Below are 13,033 nucleotides of genomic sequence, written 5' to 3'. Positions count from 1 at the left end.
CCAAGCTGGGCTGGTGGGCAGCAGGCAGCTGCAGCTGCCCTCTGGCCTGTCTGCACAGCCCTCCAACACCAGCACGGAGCCAGCCCAGGCTCAGAGGGCTCAAAACTCACCCTCCTGAGGAAATTCCTCACCTACTAAAAGCATTCCTGGGACCAGAATTCCCCCTGGAACCCTGCTCTGGGATCTGGGGGAGGCCCTCTGGTGCCAGCAGCTATGATACTCTCACTGCCCTGTGTAGTGTCACATTTGTCCCATTGTAAACCGATGGAATCCCTGCCGCGTGTCACATCCTGTCCCGTCCTGGGCTGAGAGCTCACTGCCCCGTGTCCCATCCTGTCACTGTATGTCCAGACTCGGTGCAGTCACTGCTTTATGTTGCATTCTGTTGCGTCTGAAATCTCTGCAGTTTGCTGCCCCGTCTCATGTCCTTGGGTAGCAGAAGCTGTCAGTCCTTCCTGCAACAGCCCAGCTCCAGTGGCTCCCTTTCTCCATGAGGTTCCTGACAAAATACCACAGCTCTCTCTGCCCTTTAGGACATCTTTTTTTTTGGTGAAGGAAGGATGAGAGATGGCCCAGTGCCTAAAGGGGTTACAAGAGTGCTGGAGAGGGACTTTGGACAAGGGCATGGAGTTCCAGAACAAGGGGAATGGCTTCACACAGATAAAGGGCAGGTTTAGATTGGATATAAGGAAGAAATTATTTATTGTGAGAGTATTGAGGCACTGGAACAAATTGTTCAGAGAAGTGTGGGTGCTCCATCGCTGGAAGTGTTCAAGGCCAGGTTAGATGGGGCTCTGAGCAACCTGGTCTACTGGGAACTGGAGAGATCTTTAAGGTCCCTTCCAATCCAAACCACTCTGTGATTCCATGATTCTATGACCTAGCAAGGAAGGGGAGAGCAGCAATTCTCTGAGGGGGAAACTCACTGAGGATGCTGGTGGGAGTCAGTTAGGATGTGGAAGGAGCAATGAGGGAGAATGGATATCATCAGTTTTTATGTTGTAGCCCACCCACGCTCCCTAATGGGTCGCTCTATGGGCTTTTCCAAGAGATTTGCACAGTGTGTGCTGCTTTTCCCTCTGCAGGGCAGGCACAGCTGGTGCCTTGTTAAATATGCTGGTACAGCACTTTGTTATTTGGCACTGCAGATTCTGATTTCTGCACGTTGGTATTCCCTGACGCACACTGGGCTTCATTCCCTGGGAGCCAGAGGTGCAGAAGGGCTATGAGGTCAGCAGGCATGCCCTCCTGTCTCCCAGCTAAATTAAAGATGGAGATGGGGAGCAGAGCACAGTAAGGAAGGAGAGTCCAGAAGTAGTTTGGGATTGCAAGCAGAAGAGTGTCATCCAACTCAAAAACCTTAAGACCTAGTGGTAGTGGTCAAGGATGGAGATAAGTGTGCAGGTCTTCTCTTTGGAGTCCTGATTTAAAGCACTGGAGCTGTGCTCAGGACTGATTCCCACACTGTGAGCCTGCCTTGAGGCCTTAACGCCTTTCTGGCCTTAAACCAGCCAGCTTAGGACTGGTCTAGTTTCAAAGCTAAAGCAGTGTCTCCACAGCAGTCAGTGCCATCAGCAGATGCACCCAGAGCAGATCCAGAGAAGTCAGTAGAGCATTCACACTGGGCACAGGGCTGTGGTGAAGCTGCCTTAGCTTTTCAGCACACTGCTTCTGTTCCTGTGAGCTTGCTGGCCTGGCCACAGGCCACCAGAGTGGTCAGTGACTCCTAGGGGATTCCCTTTTGGACTAGCCAGGTCCTTGGGACGAGTAACCTCAGAGATTGTGGCAGGTCAGGAGAGAAAAGTGCTGGCAGGAATGTGGGGAGGGAGCTGGCAAGTCACCACCAACACTGCAGCCAGCGGCACGTCCCCACAGGAGCAACGAGTCCCTCTGCGCCTTTCATTTGCCCATGAGGACCAAGAAGGGTGGCTCAGGAGCTGCTGCCTTTCGTGTGCTGCTCTCAGCCTTTCTCACTCTGTGTCTCTTCCTGTTCCATCTCTTCTCCTTGTTTTTCCAGAAAAGAAAGTCCAGTTCCAGCGTTCAGTTAATGGTGAGTGTCCTTCGTCTTCCTAAATGCCGATATTGCTGGGCCTCTCCACATGTTCCAGCTTCCCCCGCTTTTGGAAGTTACCTCGGGGTAGGGAAGAAGGGACAGCGGGGTTGGAGGGAACATCCTCAAAGCCGTATCACCCACAAACCCCATTAACAGGGTTGGTGCAGGCCCTCGCTGGCCACCAGCTGGTGGGAAGCCAGCCCTGGTTCTTGCTGATGGGTTCTCATGCCGTTTCTCCCAGTTCTCCTGACTCAGGTCTGCAGGCTGCATCGGTCCAAGGAGCCTTGGAGAAACACCTTCCATGCCTCTGCGGGGACTGTATGGTCATGGGACACCTTGCCAACCTACATCGGGGTCTTCTGGGTAATACACAAGCAAGGCTCTGCTGGGAAGAGCTAGCAGAGCCATTGCTCTAGCTCCGCTAGCAGAGTTGCCTTGATGAGGCTCCCGGAGAGAGACGGGGGGTCAGTACCCCTCTCCCCCCAAATCTGTGTAGTGCTCAGCTGTTTCTTGAAAGAGCTGTGTCTCAGCCTTCAGTGGTCCATGTGGGTCTTGGAAGCACTGTTTTATTGTACATTTCTCTCCCTACTCTGCGGTCAGTGTGGTCTCTCTCACTCCTGCACAGTCCCCTCTTTCTCATCCCAGCTCCTTCTCGCTGTTAATTTGTACATCTCTCTCTTTATTGTACAGTCAACATGGTGTCTTCCACCCCTGCACAGCCCCTCTCCCTGCCCCTCCGGCAACGCTCCTAGGAACCCTCCACATGGCCCCTGGACCTGCCCCCATCTCTGTCCCCACAGGTGTCCGTAGGAAAGGCAGCGCCGTTCCTACGAGACCCTCCACAGCCCACCTCTTGTGCCCTTGGCCACAAGGAGTGGAGGTCAGGGAGGGCTCTGCCAGTGCTGCCCTAGAGCTGTGCTTGAGGACAGGTTGGACCTGCTGGCGTTTCCTTGGTTTCTGTCTGTTGGCACAGTTGAGCTGTGGGGTCAGACTCGGGGGGCTGTCGAACACAGGAGCACATCTGTCACGGGGGGAAGGCTTTCCTCACCACGCCATGTCTCCTTTCTGTTCTTTGCTCAGGAATCGTCGGAGAGCACCAACACCACCATTGAGGATGAAGACACCAAAGGTACCAGTGAGGGCGAGTGGGAAGGTGGGCAGGTTGTTTTGGACAGGTGCCCATGGGTCTGGCCACCCCTCATGAGAAATTTGCCACAGCAAAACCCACCACTATGAAGCTGCCTCAGGGCCTGTCAGAAGTTGCTTTAACTCCTCACTGCTGGGTTGCTGACACGAGCAGCTGGGGCACTGCTGGTGAGGAGCGAGGTGCTCCCATGAACAGGGATGTCCCCTGAAAGCAGGTGTGCAAATGGCAGAAATCTGCAGGGATAGCAGCCTGGCTGCTCTTTTAAAATAAACTTCCCTTTGGGAAAAGCCTCCAGGGGAAATCCCTGTCTGCTGCCTGCCTGCCTGCCTGCCTGCCAGAGGCAGCTTTCTAAGAATAACCCAGGGAATAATTTATCCGTGTTAATTTGTAAAGTCTCTCGATGAAGTGATCTCGGCACAAAACAAAATGGACTTTGGCCTGACATGAGAGCTCATGGGACAACTTGTCCTCCTGGAGAGGGGCTCCTTGGGCCTGGCTGTGGAGGCAGGTGGTGCTCAGGAAGTGATGGGATTCCCTCGCCTTTGTGAACAGCTCCTAGGAACACGCTCCCTCTCCTTTCATGAGTCACAATGCAAAGGGAAAAAAAGTCAAGCACGATGACAATTTGCATTTGAAGCAGAGCTTTGTTAATAAGCCCAGGGTTACCTCTGACAGTTCCTCCTGCATCCCTGGGAGCCCCAAAGCCACTTTTGGACCCCATCCCTTCCCAGATGAACCAGCAGAGCCTGGAATCTCTGGCAGAGGCTGCACAGTTCTGTGCCCTTTGCAGGGTCCCTTCTTGTATCTCCTGGGGTGGCTGCACATGTCACTCACCCATTCTCCTCCCTTCTGAAACTGTCTCCTCCCATTTCAAAAAGAAGGTGAGAGCATCCTTGGTCCAACTTGCCCTAGCTGACCTCTGCTGTGACTTCATGGTGTAGAGGGTCCCAGCTTGGCAAGGTTTTTCAGCCAAGACCAACCTGTCCCAACTTTTGGGCTAAGGGTAGCTTCCCAATTGGTGATTAACCTTTTGGGTCTTTAGGAAATTACAGGCATTTTCAGTTTTGCCCTGGCTTTGAAAATCTGGAGATGAAGAGCCCTTCTCCACCTCTCTCTCCCAGTTGCTCTCCTGCTTTTTCCCTGTACCTTTTCCAAAGTCCTGTGGTCTGTTTCTGATGAGATAAAGATCTCTCACCGATATGGTAATACCAGTGCCTACTTCTGGTTTGTTTTATCCTTTTATTTCCCTTTTCTCTTTAAACCAACAGTACGGAAGCAAGAGATCATTAAAGTCACAGAGCAGCTGATTGAAGCAATAAGCAATGGCGACTTTGAGTCCTACACGTGAGTGTGCCCAGTGTGGGTTTGGGCTGGGTGAGGGCTCAGCTTCCCAGGCCAGGGTCTCACACTCTTACAGTGCTGCCCAGGAGATTTTACTGCTGCCCAGGGCAGGGTGACAAGGTTGATGTGGTGGGAAAGAGTGGACACCATCCAAGAGAAGAAGGAGACATCAGTTTCTGAGCCTGATGCTGCTCTTATGCTCAGCTGGCCACAGTTCTCTGGTCTCACTGTCACACATGAGCCAAATTTTTGGTTTGCAGAAAGAGGAATAATTGTAAACATGACTTATGGCGAAAGAAGTGTTTGTATCCATGGAATCCATTATATCCAGATTGCTACAGGCTGCTCTGAAGTGTAGATGATTTCTGCTTGCTGAGCTGATGCTGTTCAGAGTACACCTCTTCTGTGTCCAAGGCTGATGTAATTAGTGATGTCTGACTGAGTGCAGGTTGTCATCCCTGCCTCAGAGGATCGCAGCAGGGATATTTGGACACAGAGCAGATAATATGAGCTTTTTCCCTGATGTCTTCCTTTTTTGTAAAGATGATGACAATGTTTGAGGAGGTTTAATTGCATAGCGTGACTGATGGAGAGGGCACCCTGCTTTGGTGGGGCCTTGGCTACAGTTAGTGGGCAGGAGGGGAGGTGTGTTGGGTAGAATGCAGGGTTGAGGTCAGATTTTTGCTATAATTACTCATTGGTGCAGATACTCCTCAGCCTCAGGCTGAGGGAGCCATCCTGAGCAGGAGGCATTTGAGTTCCTGAGGCTCTCATGCCAGAAGTGGTGAGATAACCTCTCCCTTTTCTCTCCCTTTCCTGGCTCCCCAGGAAGATGTGTGACCCTGGAATGACTGCTTTTGAGCCTGAGGCTCTGGGCAACCTTGTGGAAGGCCTGGATTTCCACCGATTCTACTTTGAAAACCGTAAGCAGCTCACTTGCTTTGTGAGGGACCCCTCCCACCTCCCAGGTGCCTGTCAAGAGGGAGGGAATAGGGCTAAGGTTGCTGTGGGAGCATCTCTGGCTGATCTGGAAGATCCCAGCAGGAGGTGTTAGGTCACCTGGGGCCAGGTATCTGTAGAAGTTGTTAGGTTAGCTGTTTTCTAGATGGACCCACCCTGAATCCACCTGTACAGCATTTACTCAGCCCCATCAAGCAGGGAGCTTAACACAAGTGTCTCCCCTTCCAACATTGCTGCCACCCTGAGCAAGAGCCACCCAAACTCCTTCCCCTGCCTGAATCCACTTGTGCTTGTCCCCTCTCCAGTGTGGTCCCGGAACAGCAAACCCGTGCACACGACGATCCTGAACCCTCACATCCACCTGATGGGGGACGAGTCTGCCTGCATCGCCTACATCCGCATCACGCAGTATGTGGACTCTGGAGGGATCCCCCGCACTGCCCAGTCCGAGGAGACCCGCATCTGGCACCGCCGGGATGGCAAATGGCAGATTGTGCATTTCCACAGATCCGGCGCGCCCTCGGTCCTACCGCAGTAATCCCTGTGAGCATCCAGGGGCACGAGGGATGGGGAGGGCTGGGGGTAGGCTGCTGTGGCTCACAGGAGGTAGGATCCTGTGCTGTGGGGAGATGGCTGATTGCTGTGGGATAGCAATGGGGAGAGGGATGCATCTGCCACCGCCGGGATGGCAAATGGCAGATTGTTCACTTCCACAGATCTGGCACGTCCTCAGTAATCCCTCTGAGCATCCAGGGGCAGGGCACGAGGGATAAGGTGGGCACACTGCAGCTCACAGGAGATGGGATCCTCTCCTGAGGATCTGTGGTGGGGAGATGGCTGATTGCTGTGGGATGGCAATAGGGAGAGGGGTGCTCTGCCAAAGGGGTGGTCAAAGCGAATTCCGACTCTTCCCGGTTTGTGTTTTGCAGCTGAAGTGTGGCCCTGCCCGTGCTGGGTTTGTCACTGACTGACTACCAAGGGGAGACCCCCTCCGACATGTTCACCTACGGGACTTTGGCTGTTGGCTCTGCTGCTTGGTTCCCGCTGGAATAACCCCTCGCTTCTCACCGCACACACACGACAGCCCCGCCAGTGCAGCACAAGCATCCATCAACCCCCACCCTGCCAGGGTCATGGCACTGGGCCCCCTCCTCTGCATGAACCAGAACAAGAGAAACCATCAACTCAAACCCAAGCATCTGGCTGTGTACAGGCCCCCCTCATCGACTGCACAGCGTTGGTGGCCTCCTCACTCAGCACATCTCCTGAACTGGGCTCAGGCTCATCATCCACCTCCATCCCCACCCCTGCTGGAAGCCCTCCGAGGAAAGGGGGGCAGTTTTGAGCCGCTCTCTGCTGCATCCTCCCTGTGTGCTGGTGGATTTTGCTTTGCTGCTATCAAGGTCCCTGTCTGCTGCCATGACTCCTGCCTGCTCCCAACCCGAGTTCCTGCTTCCCAGCAGCCTCGTCCAGGGAACTGCAACTCAATCCATTTGCCAAGTCCATTTTTCATGCGTACCTGTGCAAGGAGGGCCGTGTTTGGATGGGTGAGTAAAGACTATCTGTTCATTTTCTCTTCCCAGCATAGGCTGGCTCCTTCCCAGGAGAGCAAGTAGGTTTGCACCCTGGTTCCAGGGCAACTGATGTGCCAAGAAGGATGCTCTCCCTTCTTCCTCCCTTCTCCCTTTGGAGCAGAGACTGGCGATGCTGGGAGAAGAGAGGAGGAGAATGACAACTGCTTCCCATCAGCACAGACGGGAGCTGGGGCTCTCCCATCCATGTCTGGGCGGCAGCATTGCCCCTGCAGCCTCCTCCTCACCCACCACCCAGCCTGGATCCTTTACCCCAGCACCCACCCCTGCTCCCCACACACAGCACTGGCGTTCCCTTGCTCCCAGCTCCCAGGATGGGATGGGGGCAGCCGAGCTGGCTGCTGGCTCGGGGCACCAACCTCCATGGCCCCCGTGACTCCTTCCAGCGACAACAAGGAATGCAAGCTTTGGTGACAAACTGCAGAATCTGATTGTGCTTCAACGACAACAAACGAGCCTTTCGCTGTCTTCTCCTTTGAGCGCATGCCTTTTTATAGGGAAAACAAACCAACCTACCGTGTATTTCGTAACTTGATTTTGAGTATTTGCTGAAATGGATCTTTATGTAATAACTAGAAACATTCAACTGTTTAAGTGGGGCGGGAGGGGGGATTTTCGGGGGTTGCTGTTTTTTCAGTGCGTTTACATTTGAAGTGGGGTTGTTCTGCCACGATGCTCCTGCCAGGGGTCCCACAGCTGCCAGCCCCCTCCTCTCACACCGTGGTGGCTTGTCCCATTCTGTCCTGCAGCGTTGGGTGGCAAAGGCACCCATCTCCAGGAGCCCCCTTCTCCAGGGGCCCCCATCTTCAGGGGCCCCCATCTCCAGGAGCCCTCATCTCCAGGGGCACCCACATCACCGTGGCACCTTCCTGCACCCCATGGGTCTTCCTGCAGGGCAAACCACAGTGGTGGCTTTGGGAGTGCCACCAACATGTGGCTTTCAGGACAGAAAACATGGCCGAGAAGGGGAACGTTGGTCTCGCCTCTTTGCCATCAGGTAGAGGTCTGAGGGTGGGTGTTCTTCTGGCAATTCTTCCATTTCACATTCTCTTTTTCCTGATTGGAGCCTCTTCACTCACTGGTGTGAGGCTCCTGCAGCACTGCTGCCCCGGGGTACTTTCTAGCTCCACTCTCTTTGTCTGCATGGTGTTTAACTTTCTAGACGGTGCGTGTGTTGAAAAACAAAGAAACGAACAAAAACTGCTTGTTTTGGATCTAAAAAAAAATAGGAAAAAGGAAAAAAAAAGGAAAAAAATAGAGGAAATTATTCCTCCATGTAAATTCTGAGTGTGTATTTTGCCTTTTCTGTGGTTTTGAATGCTTTGCTCTCTGTTGAGGCAGGGACAGCCACCATGCCAAACGCAGCTGCGTCCTTGCAGACTGCAAAAATGTTTTCCCACTGGATGGAGGGGAAGAAATCTAAACTGCTGGGGCACGGACAGGCCCTGAGAAGTGTTTTGGTGTGTTCCTCTGTGCCAGCAGTGTGATGGCTGCTGGTGATGTTTGTAGGAGATGCCTTTTTGGGGGCAAATCACAGAGCTGATCCATGGGTGCCCATGGGGTTCCCCATGCCTTTGTGCACCATAGGCTTGCAAGAGTTCCCCAGAGCAGGGAAATCCATGCAGGGAAAGGATTAACTTTTAAGGTAGAGTTTGGGTGTTTTTACAGATCTGTTTTTCTTCCTGTAGTCATGTAGTGCTGAAGTTTTTTTTTTTAATTTTTAAAGGAAGGACTCAGCTCTTTCACAGTTCTCTCTCTCCCTCTCCAGAGCTGGCTCTGAAGCCAGCCGTGGGTCAGTGTCATCCACCTTCTGATGTCCAAGCTCTCCAGGTGTCAAGAGGATTTTTGGGAATTGGTATAAGGTGGATGATGATGGAGGACATCATATCAGGGCTCTGCATGGGGGCTGAAGGGCAGATGCCATCACAGCCTGGTTTTGAAGCTGCTGATAGCTGTGGACATTGGGTGGGCTGTGAGGGTCAAGCTGCTCCAGCAGCTGCTACTGAGAAAGGACTGGGGGTCTGGTGGGATTCCCTGGGAATAACAGATGAGATGCTGGGGTAGATACAAGCTTCTTTCACTGAGAACCCACAGTCACTTCTAGGGAGAAGCATCTTGGCTCCCAGGAAGGCTTTGAGGTGTCTTTTTGGAGGGAGTTTCTCCTCCTTGATATTTCCCTAAGATTATCTCCTCAGGAAGCAGCTGGATGTCCTTGCAACACTCCTTTGCAAGGGAAGCAGAGTCTGAAGTTTAAACTCATTCTAGTCTTCCAGGCAAGCTGCAGCCTGACCAAGGAAGACCCAACTTCCCAACATGCCCTTGCTGGCAGCATTAAGCACCTGCACTTTAGGGGTCTGTCCTGCCTGGTGTCTCTGCCCCACCTTGCCCTGCTTCTCCAGAGTGGGTTCCTGTATCTCCAGAGCATCTCAGCAAGCACTCATGGACCTCCACCTTTTCTTTCAGTATCCATGGAAAGCATCTATTTCTGTCTTCCTTCCCATTTGCTGATTTCTCCTAAACTTGCAGGAAAGCTATATAAATAAGTTTCCACCATCCTTCTTTGGCTGGAAGAGCCAGGGATGCTGCTGTTATATCTCTACTTTTAAGCTGTTGACACTGTCCCTGACACATGCAAATGGGCATTGCCCCAACAACCCCACCACGGTTCTGGGAATGACAACGTCCAGGGATGTTCCTAATAAGCAGCATGGACAGGGACACCTTGCTGGGATGGAGTTTACCACCATGGACCTCCCGTCCCATTGGCCTCAAGGCTGGAGATCAGGCTATGGCACATTTCATTTCCTGGCACAGACAGAACTCCTCTCCTCTGGTCTCCAGGTGCCTGGGTCAAACCAAACTCGGAAGTCCTCCAAACTCATCCTCTCTTCCTCCTCTCCCAGACCACAGGGGATGTCTAACTGGAGGCACTTGCTGTAGAGGTGTCGAGCTCCCAGCTCCACAGGTGGGTTTGGGAGCTGCCTGTTTTCCCTTCCTGCCTGCCAGGATCCACTGGCAACATCATCATTTCTCACATCTTGCTGATGCAGCCCCTCTGGAAGACAAAGAGGCCTCTGCTCTTTGCTGGAGGAGCAGGCACCCTCCTCCTCACCCCAGCCAGGCACTGCTGGGAGAGTTGTCTTTCCCCTCAAACCCGCATGAAATGCCCCTTCTGCCAGGCACTAAATCCTTGTCTGACCCACAACCTGCCTCTCCTCCCATGGATGCCCCATGGATCTCCGGAAGCTGGAGCAGGCAGCAGTCATCTCCTCCCACCTGGAGCTCCCGGTGAGCTCTGCAGCCTGTGGTGGGATTGCAGTGCTGTGTGTGAGGGGCAGCCACACAGCCCCATGGACCAAGAGTGTCTGCCAGCAGGAGATCACATCCTCTGATCACCCCAGGAGACAGACTGACCCTTCTTCCCCACCACAGGATGGGTTGTGGTGTACCCCACGCTCTTGATGCTGCACAGATCCTCCAGCCAGGAGACCTCAGCCTTGCCCGTGTCCCAAGGTGCAGGTCCCATCCGTGTCAGACAGGGAAACCCAGGTGTGAGCAGGCTGTGGGGACACCAGAGCAGGGGCTGGTGGCCACTCTGCCACCAGCTTGATCTGAATCTCCTTCCCTCCTGCAGGTCATCAACAGGGAGTGGGAGAGAGGGAGCAGTGGAGGGGACTGTATCGAGTGGCTCCTTCCTTCTTTGGATTGTTGTCCCTTTTTTCTAATTGTTGCACAATTTTAGGGCTTTTGTAACATTTTTTGGACAAGCAGGGAAAATATGTTAACAGTGGTTTAAGGAAAGAAAATGAGATCTATCTCTCTTATATATTATATATATATAAAAAATATATATATACTTACAGGAAATCTCTATGGAAATATTTATTTAAGATGATTGCAAAAAATATATTATAATTCAGAGTATACCGAGCTTTGTCACATAACAAAAATCAAGCCCCGGGGAGGGGTAGCTGCCTGTCCCCTCGTGTCTGTTTGTCCGTACGGTTGCAGCTGAAGCCTTTCTCTTCTCTTTTTGTAAGTGCACTCGAACTGTTGAGCAGTGTGACCGTGTTGGATTCAGTGGGAACTCGGGGCAGGGTGGGGGGGTGTGGGGGAGGATTGATTTTGTTTCCTTTTCCTTTGTCTTTTCTGAACCTGCGGCTGTGAACAGAATGATCACTGCTCAAATCGGATGCTCTGTTTGGGGAGGGACGGGGAGCGGGGTGGGGGTGGGCGTGGGAGGGAGGGCGAGTGTCAGTTTTATTCTTGGTGTTCAAGTGCAATAAATAGCTACCAACTTCTGAGCATGGAAACGGATGATTCTCCGTCACTGCAGTGACTCAGACCGTCTGCCACCCCTCTGTCCCTCCGTCACCACACTCCTGTCCTCGAAAGCATCAGGGCTGAGAGCAGGCCTTGGGCAGGGGCTGCAGCTGTCCTGCTGCCTGCAGGGTGCCCTGGACACTGCCCACACTGGTCTGCAGCATCTCTGGGGTTTCAGGGAGCTCAGGGTCCTGCTCACACCCAGCTCATTGCCATCCAGCCCTTTTCCCAGGGACAGAGCTTTGTCTTTGACCCTCCCCAGTGCTGCAGAGGTCTGGGAGCCCCCAGCAGGTGCTCAAGCTAAATGGGGGGTGGGGGTGCCCACTGGGCAGTTTGGGGGAGTTTAGAGGGAGCTGATGCTACAGGGTGAGGGGCACAGGACCCCCATCTAAGTCCAGGGAGGGTTTGGGGGGCTCCCAGGGGCAGCTGCTGGGCTTTGCTCACGTAGGTGGGCTGGTACCTCAGGGGGACTGGAGTCAGGCTGCCACATTCCCATGTTCCTGCTCCACGCCAGGCCCTGGGGTGCCCCTTTGCCCCCTGTCCCTGCCATTTGCCCCAGCAGGTGTCAGCACTGGAATGTTCCCTCTGCTGCATCCCCCCAGCCCAGGGCAGCCACGCATGGCACAGGACACGTGTCCTCTGGATGTGCCACTGCCCCACTGCCTTTTGCCCTGGTGTCCTCCCTCAGTGCCAGCTTTGCCTCCCAGCCACGTCCTGGCACAGCCTCAGCTCCATCCCTCCCATTGCTCTGCAGCGCAGTGCTGGGTGATGGCAGCTACCAAAGCAGAGCCCTGAGGATCCCAGATTGCAGTGGGGATTTGGGGAATATGGGAGGACACTTTGCAGGTAGAAACAGCAGAGCCTGGACCATCTTGGTCAGCCCAGAGTGGCTTCATGCTGTGGGAAGTCGTCAGTTTCTCCTGGTTCTCCTGGTGCTTTGTGGCTGGCAGCACCACCATGAAACCCTGGAGTCCATCACCCACAGAGAGCCCTGTGTGTGCCCCTGCAGGGCCAGCCCAGCCCGGGCTCCCTGCAGCACCCACAGCCGTGGCTGGGCAGCACCGTGACCTGCAGAGGCCTCCTGCTCAGCAAATAGTGTCAAGGTTAGAGCAAGGCATTCATTGGGGCCATAAATGTTTATGGCAGGCCCTCCCTGCTCCCCAGCCGCCATGGCCCGGCCTTTCCATCAGCCACACTTTTATGGCTGGGCTCTAATCATTAACCCAGGGCCAGCAGCCCAAGGTGCTCCATGGCTGTGCTGCCAGAGCCCCACAGAGCTGGGGCAGCTGAAGCTGGGGTCCCCCAAGAGCTGCAGCCATGGGAGATAATGGGGTGGAGGATGGGGAAAGGCACCAGGGGTCCTGCAGGAGAAAGGAAAGGCACAGCCATCCAGAAATGAGCTCAGCATCCCTGGACAAGAGGAGCGGAGCAGGCAGGAGGAGCTGTAGGAGCTGATCCTACACTCTTGGAGGGGCAAAGGCAATAATTAAATCTCCTGCACTAGGGAAAGAAGACTGCAGCCTCCTGATAGAATTCACTCTGGAGGCTCAGGCCAGTGCTGGACCCAGTGCATCAGGAGCACATCCACAATCCTGACACAGACTGTCATTTTTCTCT

General features: G+C 53.8%; 1 protein-coding gene across 2 annotated transcripts in view; it reads left to right on the top strand.

Annotated features, from left to right (window-relative positions):
- Positions 1-11,263, top strand: part of CAMK2A (calcium/calmodulin dependent protein kinase II alpha) — a 34,538-nt gene extending 23,275 nt beyond the window's left edge. The window contains exons 14-19 of one of the 2 annotated variants that reach the window (XM_063168839.1): positions 2,018-2,050; positions 3,134-3,182; positions 4,469-4,544; positions 5,370-5,464; positions 5,807-6,044; positions 6,431-11,263. In XM_063168839.1, coding sequence (XP_063024909.1) covers positions 2,018-2,050; positions 3,134-3,182; positions 4,469-4,544; positions 5,370-5,464; positions 5,807-6,039 — 486 coding nt within the window. In that variant the 3' untranslated portion in view covers positions 6,040-6,044; positions 6,431-11,263. The remainder of the gene's footprint in view (positions 1-2,017; positions 2,051-3,133; positions 3,183-4,468; positions 4,545-5,369; positions 5,465-5,806; positions 6,045-6,430) is intronic. The other variant, XM_063168840.1, reaches the window with a different exon arrangement.
- Positions 11,264-13,033: the final 1,770 nt, after the last annotated feature.

This window comes from Melospiza melodia, chromosome 14 (assembly GCF_035770615.1).
Source record: "Melospiza melodia melodia isolate bMelMel2 chromosome 14, bMelMel2.pri, whole genome shotgun sequence".
In the NCBI taxonomy this organism is placed as follows: Eukaryota; Metazoa; Chordata; class Aves; order Passeriformes; family Passerellidae; genus Melospiza; species Melospiza melodia.
The sequence above is the reverse complement of the archived record's forward strand: the minus strand, read 5'-3'. Positions and strand labels throughout refer to the sequence as shown.